The sequence below is a fragment of the Desmodus rotundus genome, chromosome 7, assembly GCF_022682495.2.
Source record: "Desmodus rotundus isolate HL8 chromosome 7, HLdesRot8A.1, whole genome shotgun sequence".
Classification (NCBI taxonomy): domain Eukaryota; kingdom Metazoa; phylum Chordata; class Mammalia; order Chiroptera; family Phyllostomidae; genus Desmodus; species Desmodus rotundus.
In genome coordinates, this window is record NC_071393.1 from 19583602 (window position 1) to 19592531 (window position 8930).

At 57.9% G+C, this 8930-nt stretch overlaps 1 protein-coding gene across 2 annotated transcripts in view; it reads left to right on the top strand.

The window, feature by feature from the left end:
• Positions 1 to 7511, top strand: part of HIC2 (HIC ZBTB transcriptional repressor 2) — a 28313-nt gene extending 20802 nt beyond the window's left edge. For both annotated transcript variants that reach the window (XM_053928811.1, XM_053928812.1), the window contains one exon: positions 987 to 7511. In XM_053928811.1, the coding sequence (XP_053784786.1) occupies positions 987 to 2811 (1825 nt within the window). In that variant the 3' untranslated portion in view covers positions 2812 to 7511. The remainder of the gene's footprint in view (positions 1 to 986) is intronic.
• Positions 7512 to 8930: the final 1419 nt, after the last annotated feature.

Sequence of the window (8930 nt, forward strand, 5' to 3'; positions counted from 1 at the left end):
GGCCTTGGCTGGCCACATTTTCTGCTCAGCACGCAGAGACCCAGGCCAGGAAGTGCTCTGCGCCCTCCCTGGGGGCAAAGCACTGGTAGGTTGGGGGCAGGCAAGGGGGATGGCCCGTGGGCTCCAGTGTCTGGGACGTATAATGTGACGTTGGCGAATCTGAAAGCTTGGGAGGCCCCTGGGGTGGAGCCCAGGTTGCAGACCAGAGGCTGCATATTTGATATGGCCCAGGTGGCATTTAAGAAAAAGAACCTTCGTTTAGCACTGGGAGATTTCACGTCCCCAAAGCTGTGTGTCTGCACGTTCACATGGCAAGTTGGCCCTCCCAGGGCTCCTCAGTCCCAGCCACTTCCCAGCATTGTAGTTGTCTACTGGTCATTGTTGGGTCCCTTGTGAGCATGTGGTGGACTTCCTTCAGTGCGGAGATGGTCCCTGGGCCGTGGAGTGTTCAGTTCAGTCCCAGGGTCTCTACTTGGCACCGAGGACCTTCATTGTCCTGCTTCCTCATCAGTACAAACGGGGCCAGTGCCCTTTCTCTGGCAGTTTCAGTCCTGGGTGATGAGCGTGAGTTCCCTTCCTGTGTACTGTGCCTGAGGAGGTGGCCAGTGGCCAGGTCAGTTCAGAGGCCTCTCTATGTGCCACTGTGCCCCTCCACAGGCCTGGCGCCCTTGCACGAGGGTCCCGATCAGCTAACTCTTTTTCTTTAGTAATTCTTTTTTTAAAAAAAATAAATTTATTTTTAAAAGGTTTTATCTATTTATTTATTTTTTTTTTAGAGAGAGGGGAAGGGAAGGAGAGAGGGAGAGAAACATCAATGTGTAGTTGCCTCTCGCGTGCCCCAAACTGGGGACCTGACCCGCAACCCAGGCATGTGCCCTGACTGGGAATTGACCCTGGAACCCTTTGGTTCACAGGCCCACGTTCAGTCCGCTGAGTTACACCAGCCAGGGCCCGATCAGCTAACTCTTGAATGCCTGTTCTTGTAGGTGGTACGCGTGGGCAGGGCGTGGGGACATGGGGCCCGACATGGAGCTGCCCAGCCACTCGAAGCAGCTCCTGCTGCAGCTGAACCAGCAGAGGACAAAGGGCTTCCTGTGTGACGTCATCATCATGGTGGAGAACTCCATTTTCCGGGCCCACAAGAACGTCCTGGCTGCCAGCAGCATTTACTTCAAGTCCCTGGTCCTGCACGACAACCTCATCAATCTGGACACAGACATGGTCAGCTCCACTGTGTTTCAGCAGATCCTGGACTTCATCTATACGGGCAAGCTGCTGCCCAGCGACCAGCCGGCCGAGCCCAACTTCAGCACTCTCCTCACTGCCGCCAGCTACCTCCAGCTGCCCGAGTTGGCAGCCCTCTGCCGCCGCAAGCTCAAGAGAGCCGGCAAGCCCTTTGGCTCTGGACGGGTGGGAGCCTCTGGCATGGGGCGACCCCCTCGCAGCCAGCGGCTGTCTACAAGTTCAGTCATCCAGGCTCGGTATCCGGGGCTCATGGATGGGCGCAAGGGGGCCCATCCCTCCCAGGAGCTCCCCCAGGCTAAAGGCTCGGATGACGAGCTCTTCCTCGGCAGCTCCAACCAGGAGAGTGCACTCGGCCTGGGTCGGGCTGTCTGTCCGGCCAGCGGGGAGGCCGGCCTGGGCAGCTGCAGCACCAATGGGAGCAGTGGGGGCTGCGAACAGGAGCTGGGCCTGGACCTGTCCAAGAAGAGCCCTCCTTTGCCCCCTGCCACCCCTGGTCCCCCTCTCACCCCTGATGACCCAGCCCAGCTGAGTGACAGTCAGCACGGCTCACCCCTCTCGGCCTCTGCCCCCCCCATTGCCAACAGTGCCTCTTACGCTGAGCTGGGGGGCACCCCCAGTGAGCCCATGGACCTGGAGGGGCCCGAGGACAACCACCTGAGCCTGCTGGAGGGGCCCAGTGGGCAGTCCCGGAAGAGCCTCCGGCACTCGGCCCGCAAGAAAGAGTGGAGCAAAAAGGAGCCCATGGCAAGTTCCCCTTTTGAGCGGAGAGAAGTGGGGCCCAAGGGCTCCTGCCCAGGGGAAGAGAGCGAGGGGCTTGGGGACAGGGTTCCCAATGGCATCCTGGCCAACAGTGTAGCAGGGGGTGGCCCCAGTGGGCCCTATGGGGAGCCTCCATACCCCTGCAAGGAGGAAGAGGAGAATGGCAAGGACGGGAGCGAGGACAGCGGGCAGAGTGGGAGTGAGGGGGGCAGCGGCCACGCCAGTGCCCACTACATGTACCGGCAGGAAGGCTATGAGACAGTGTCCTATGGGGACAACCTGTATGTGTGCATCCCCTGCGCCAAAGGCTTCCCCAGCTCTGAGCAGCTCAACGCCCACGTGGAGACGCACACAGAGGAGGAGCTATTCATCAAAGAGGAGGGTGCCTACGACACGGGCAGTGGGGGCGCTGAGGAGGAGGCTGAGGACCTGTCGGCGCCCAGTGCAGCCTATGCAGCTGAGCCCCGGCCCTTCAAGTGCTCGGTCTGCGAGAAGACCTACAAGGACCCAGCCACCCTGCGGCAGCATGAGAAGACACACTGGCTGACACGGCCCTTCCCCTGCAACATCTGCGGCAAGATGTTCACACAGCGTGGCACCATGACACGCCACATGCGTAGCCACCTGGGCCTGAAGCCCTTCGCCTGCGATGAGTGTGGCATGCGCTTCACCCGCCAGTACCGCCTGACGGAGCACATGCGCGTGCACTCAGGTGAGAAGCCCTACGAGTGCCAGCTCTGCGGGGGCAAGTTCACCCAGCAGCGCAACCTCATCAGCCACCTGCGCATGCACACCTCCCCCTCCTAGAAGCCAAAGACCTTCTCTGGCCTGCGGGCGCCCTCTGCAGACTCGCCCTCGGGAACAATGGAAGGAAGAAGCAAGGAGGCCGGGCGGGCAGACCCGGACCCCAAATCCAGCGGGGGTGGCTCCTGGTGGTACCTCCAGCCAGCCCCCCCACCCAGAGCTTTAATCCACAGTCTGTACCAAGGGAAGAGAGCAGAGGAAGGCCGGGTCCTGAGCCCCAAAGGTATTGTGGGTGTACATTCTACCTCCGGATCCTGCCCAGGCCCCTGGCTCCCCCCTCAGGGCTGCCACGGGGCCTGTGGGAGTGGGTCACGGGGACCCGGCCTTGCAGGTCAGGTCTGAGCAGGGGGGAGTGGGGACTTGCCTCTGTGCTGGGAGGATCAGGGCTGCCTGTGGCCAGGGGCAGTGTCCCTACGGGCACGAGTGATAGTCCATGTGGCCGCCTTAGCTCTAAGGGGTGCGGTGCTGGGTGAGCAGTGCTGGGTGGGAGTGGGTGGAGCCCTCCCTCCTTGAGCCAGGGAGCCCCACGCCTACCTCTCCACACCTAAAGAGCCCTCTGGGCCTGTGTTGCTGTTATTCCTACTGATCTGTTCCTTTTTTCTTGATGAGATTTGTTTTTTAAACCAAAACCAACAGAGTTTATTTTCCTCCCGGCCCCTTGGGGCTGAGCCTGGGTCTGCAGACTGAATGTATGGGGCAGTCGCCCCTCCCGCCCTGGCTGCAGGCTGCGGGGCGCCCACCCCTCCAGGCCCCAGAAGCCCTTCTTGGCCAAAGGCTTCCCTGGGCCCCGAGCCCCACCTCGGCTGCCTCAGGAGAGAGAGTGCTTTTCCTATAGTTTCCCAGGAATCTTCTTTGTTTAGAGGTACTTGTTTTTTATTAAGAGAAAAACCAGTGTAATGTTTATGTGAATGTTTGAACTGGAAGGTCTGGGGTTCGAGGGGGGAGGGGGGAGGCTGGACCGGGTGCCAGGGCCGTCGGTACTCTTGTTTTCCTTTTCTTTGTGTGCGTGGTGTGCGCAGTGTGTGTGGGCAGGTGTCGCGCTTTCCTTCTTCCTTACCTGTCAAGGTGGAGAGACTTCTGACCTTTTGCTACCTCTTGAAATTCATGAAGAACAGTAAGTTGGTGACTGGCAGTTGAGGCCGTGACACTTTTGTTTTCCTCTTCTTAGTGCACACAGGTGTTTAAGTGCACAGCCCTGGGCCCCACCACGCACACCATGTGCTCAGTGAGGCCTCTGCAGCTTCGGAGGCTTAGGGTTCATGTGTGGGTTTTGTTCTGAGCACAGAGCCAGCCATGGCCACCCCAAGGGTATCTGAATGTGTTGCTGAGAGCCAGGGAGCCCACCCAGCACCAGTCTGGGCCCACATGAGGGTGTGAGTGCTCCAGCCCCGTGGGAGCCAGGTATTTGGTAACGGGGAGATGGAAGCCAGGTCTTTGCAGCTCCTTGCAAGGGCCGGGATGAGGTGGAAGTGAGCCCCCCTCCCATCCTGTCCCCTGGGCCTGTAAGAGCCTGAGCTAGGGAAAGCAGCAGCCTGTCTAGCCATCGTGAACAGGTGCTGCCAGTGGAGGCATTGGGAAGGGCTGACCAAAGTGATATGTACCCCCTGGGGGACAGGGAGAGGCCCTGCCCTGTTTGGACATTGTTCTAGGCAGTCCTGGCCCACTGCCGCTGTTCTCAAGGCTGGCTGCCGTCCATTGGCTCAGCCCTGTCTAGGGTTCTGCCCCGCGCCCCGGGTTTCCTCTGTCAGCCTCAGACACCTCCATTGGGCCAGAGCCTGGCTCCAGGGCCAGACCGAGTTTGCTGAAGTTGGCTCCACTGTCCTCAGCCGCCTTGAGCCACAGGACTGGGCCAGCGGCTTTATTTTCATTTTGCTTTGTGCTTTTTTTTTTTTTTTCTTTCTACTTTTAAGTTCAGACCAAAAAATTCCGGAGTCATCCCCTACCCCCACCCATCACCCTTCCAGAGACCCTCCAGCTAAAATCAGAGCCTGAGTTCAGGGACCTGAGTGGTGAATGGTGTGTTTTGGGAGTGAGGGCCCCTGAGTGAGCCCTCCTGCGGTGCCCCCAGCCCCGAGCCAGCTCTTCCCTTTGGGTGGAGAGTGGAAGGCTGGGCCCAGGGTCTCTTGTTCCAGCAGGTCAGTGAGGGGGCAGGGCCTGATGCAGGCCCCTTTGCCCTCCCTACCCCCACCCCATTCCATCAGCACTTAAGCCACACGACGCAAAGTCTGTACTGCATGGGAGGTGCGCGCACGCCCGGCCTGTGTGTGGCCTCCCGGCTGTAGGCAGCTGCAGACGTGAGGCGTCCTGTGGAAGCAGGTGATTCCTTTGCAGAGCTTCAGGGAACGGGCGCAAAGGCCCCTCACTCAACGACGTTCGCGCGACGTAGTATTGTACCCACCTGAGTATTGTATCGAGCCTTTTCTGTGTTTTAACAAGAAAGCAGAACACTAGTTTCCTATTTAAGATTTTAAGGGGTTGCGGGCGGGGCGGGACTGACACAACACTTGGTTTTGTTTTCTCTCTCCTCTGGTCTCACGTGGAGTGTGCTTGCGAGAGTGTGCGTGGAAATGTGTTAAGAGCCTCACAAGGAAATTAGGCCGTTGGAGGCCCAGGGCGGCTTACAGTTCTCTGCTTTAGTCACTTAATTCCTGAATGTTTCGGAGAAATAGGAAACAGAAAACAGCAGACGTCATGTAGGAAAGAGGATAAACAACAAGAAGAAAAAAGAAAGAAAAAGCTCATACCCAAATTCACAAAACCTATTTTTTAAACCAAAGCACATTTTGAATGAGTATGGAACCTCAGCGGGCTCAGAAAAAAAGATACTAATATATTTATCTCATTGTTTACATAAACTTTTACAGTTTCAGACCTCAGCAGCTGTAAGGCCAGTCCCAGCGAGTCCCCACCTTCTGCTGGCGCTCCCAGGCAGAGGGGCAGCTATGGGGCCGGGGCAGGTGCGGAGGCCCCGAGTTCACCTGGGCCTTCCTTCCCAGCCCCGGGCCTCTCCAAGCCCAGCTGGCACCAAAGAGCTTGGGCCGGTGCTGACTGGCCCCCAGGCCTCCTGGCAGGCCTGGCCAACTGGCACAGCAGAGGGTGGCCGTCAGCTCTGACCGCAGGACCTGAGCCTGGGCTTGGGCCCCAGGATGGAGGCAAGCCTCCCCGCGTGCTGCTCCGCCCGAGATCCTGGGGTGGGTTGATGTCAGGGTCCCTCTCAAGCCAAAAAGCCAGGACCTTTGCACGTCCATTGATTCTGGCTAGTCCCCGTCCCTGGGGACCCCGGCCCCCCACCCCCCGCCAGCAGTGGGAGGGGCTTACTGGGCTGGTCCTTACCAACACAGATGGTGCAGACACTCTGAACAGTGTTGTTTTTGTATCAATATGTTTGTGCAGTGATGAATGTATTTATTTCTCAGACTCGGGGCAAGCAAGGGGCAGGCCGGGCTCTGCCACCGCATGCTCCTGCCAGACCGAGCCACCGCGGGGGCTCGTCCAGGATTGCAAAAAAGAAACGACGAACCTTTAAGCAAATAATCTCAGAGACTCGCAGCATAGCCATACACCGCAGCCTGTGAATTGACAACCCGGACCCGACTGACTTGCAGAACCTCACGCAGCCGTGTGTGTTGTTTCCCATCAGCCACCACTCTGGGGTGCTGGGCTGTCCCTGCCCCTACCCCCATCAGTATTCACTGGATTTGACCGAGTGCAGGAGTGCGATCTGGCTGGCTGGCTGGCTGGGCGGACCTCAGCCGCCCTCCCCACAGCCATCCTGAGTTGGGGTGAGGCCTGGGCAGCCGGGAGGGCAGGGCTCAGGGAAGAGGTCACTGCATCCATGCTGTCCCCTTGTCTCAGGGGACAGAAGCAGAGGCGCCAGGCCTTAGGAGAAGGAATGAGGACCTCAGCCTTGCCACGCCCCGTGGAGGGACCAAGGCCCTTGCTCTCCTCCAGAGCTGCGTTGGGGCGGTAGTTCTTAGAGCCTGTGAATCCGATGCCAGGAGTGAGGGGCTGGAGAGGGACCTAACCAGAGCCTCAGTCTGACATTCCAAATCAGGGGGTGGGTGTGCACTGTGGGAATTGGGGCTGCCCAGTCCCCCCCAGCTTCAGTCACCCCACTTTAGTTTTCTACCGGGAACCCCTCCCCCTACCTCACCTTGCTATTTATTGCTGTAATTTATTGACCTCAAAAATGCTGCATAACAGACCTCACTTGGGGCAGGGAGGGTCCCCAGGGCTCCCCCCCCTCCACTTGGCGGGGCCCTGTGGGGCCAGGTGCTGAGGGGAGCCTCCCTGTACCCTACCCATCACTTGCTTTCCCCCTCCCCGCTTGGGGAATCCCAGGTTGGGCGCTGGCCCATTCGTAAATACCTCGAGGGGGAGGGGGAGGGATGGGATTATAGCTGTTTTGTTTAATTGGAACTGGAAGAGGGATCATGTCCTTTATGTCCTTCCCAGAAAGGGGGAGGGACACTGATCGCACTCCTGTACTGGCCACCGCCGCTGTCAGTCATCACATTGAGTTCACTTCCCTTGAGAGTTTGGATAAATTCAGGTCAGAGCTGCAATTACGCAGCCCTCAAGTGTCACAGAAAAGCAATTCACCGACGACTGATCTCTCCATTCAGAAGCGTGCAGTCTTAATGTACAGTGATGAGAAACTGTTATTTTATGATCTTTTCATTAAAAGCTTGATTGAAAACTTTCATGGGGCCTCTGTGTTCCGTGGCTATTCTTTCTCCCCGAATGGCAAACTGCTTTCCTTTCTCTGTCCAGCTCTTCCCAGACCCAGGAGGGTGGAAGCTGGGATGGGCATCTGTCCACCACTGTCCTAAGGGCAAGTCTCAGATGGGGCTGTGGGACCTCCCGTGGTGGTGTGTGCCACCTGGGGTGGGGCACTGGTCCAGGAACCAGCACTCGGGTGGCATCTTCTTGGGTAGTGCTGGCCTCCATTGCTGATGCAGGTTAGGAAGCAGTGGGTATGTAGATAGGGTGTGGACCAGGTGGCCTGGATGAGGAGAGATACGGCTGGTGCCCGGGACCACCTGTTGGAGGAGCAGAGTTGGGCTGAGGCAGGGCAGCAGCTCTCTCACGTCCACCGCTCCTTCCTGTGTGCCCTTGGAGTCCAGAATGCTGGGGGAGGAAAAGAGAATAGTCAGTCTCCAGGGGCAGGGGCAGTCAGATTTCCTGGAGGACTGTCCCTCCCAGCCACCAGGATGGGATCCCAGGATGATTGAAGGTGGAGGGGTGGGGATGGGGCTAGGAGGGCAGTCGGACCCCTGACCCCATACAGGGAGGTGAGCCTCAGCCTTCATGAGTGCTGAGCCAGCCCGGTGCTTCTCACAAGGGGTCCAGGCGAGGGTTTTATGGCAAACTGACCTGGAGCTTCTTAGCACCAGCGCACTGAAGAGCAGTCGGGAGAAGGGTGAAAGGTGAGGTGAAATACTCTGTTGCACCCTGAGCTCAAGCCAGGGCGAGGATGAGGCAGCATTCCTAGGTTCAAGTTGCAGGCACTGTTTCTTTAAAACACGGCTCTGTCCAAAAGCCAGTTGAGGAAGATTGGCGTCTACCAGCTCCTTCTATGTAGCGGAGAATGTTTGAGCCAAGAAAAGGAGCAGCCATAGGAAAAAATTACTCTGCTGCCATGCGGCCAGAACTTGTGATTGAGTGTCACAGTTGGCTCTGTGTGCCCTGGGGTCAAAAAAAAAAAAAAAAAGCTGTTTCTATAGGCCGGAGAAGTATCTCTGATGCCAAATATTTCACGAAGTGTTTCCCACGGGCCCTTCTACGAGGACATTTTCTGAATGGTACAGCGAAAGTAGAGGAAGGTTTTTTAAATGAAGATTTTTATTTTTAGAGAGAGGGGGAGGGGGAGAGGGGAAGATGGAGAGAGACATTGATCGGTTGCCTCTCGCACATACCCCAACCAGGGCTGAACCCACAACCCAGGCATGTGCCCTGACTAGGAGTCAACCAGTGTCCTCACTGCGTGGAATGACGCCCAACTCACTGAGCCACACCGGTCAGGGCGGTAGAGGAAGCTTTCGAATAGCTCCTTCCCAAAACCTGGCAGAAGGCAGGGCACGCTATTGAAAGCGCTCGGAGGTGCTGCAGAGTGTTACTGG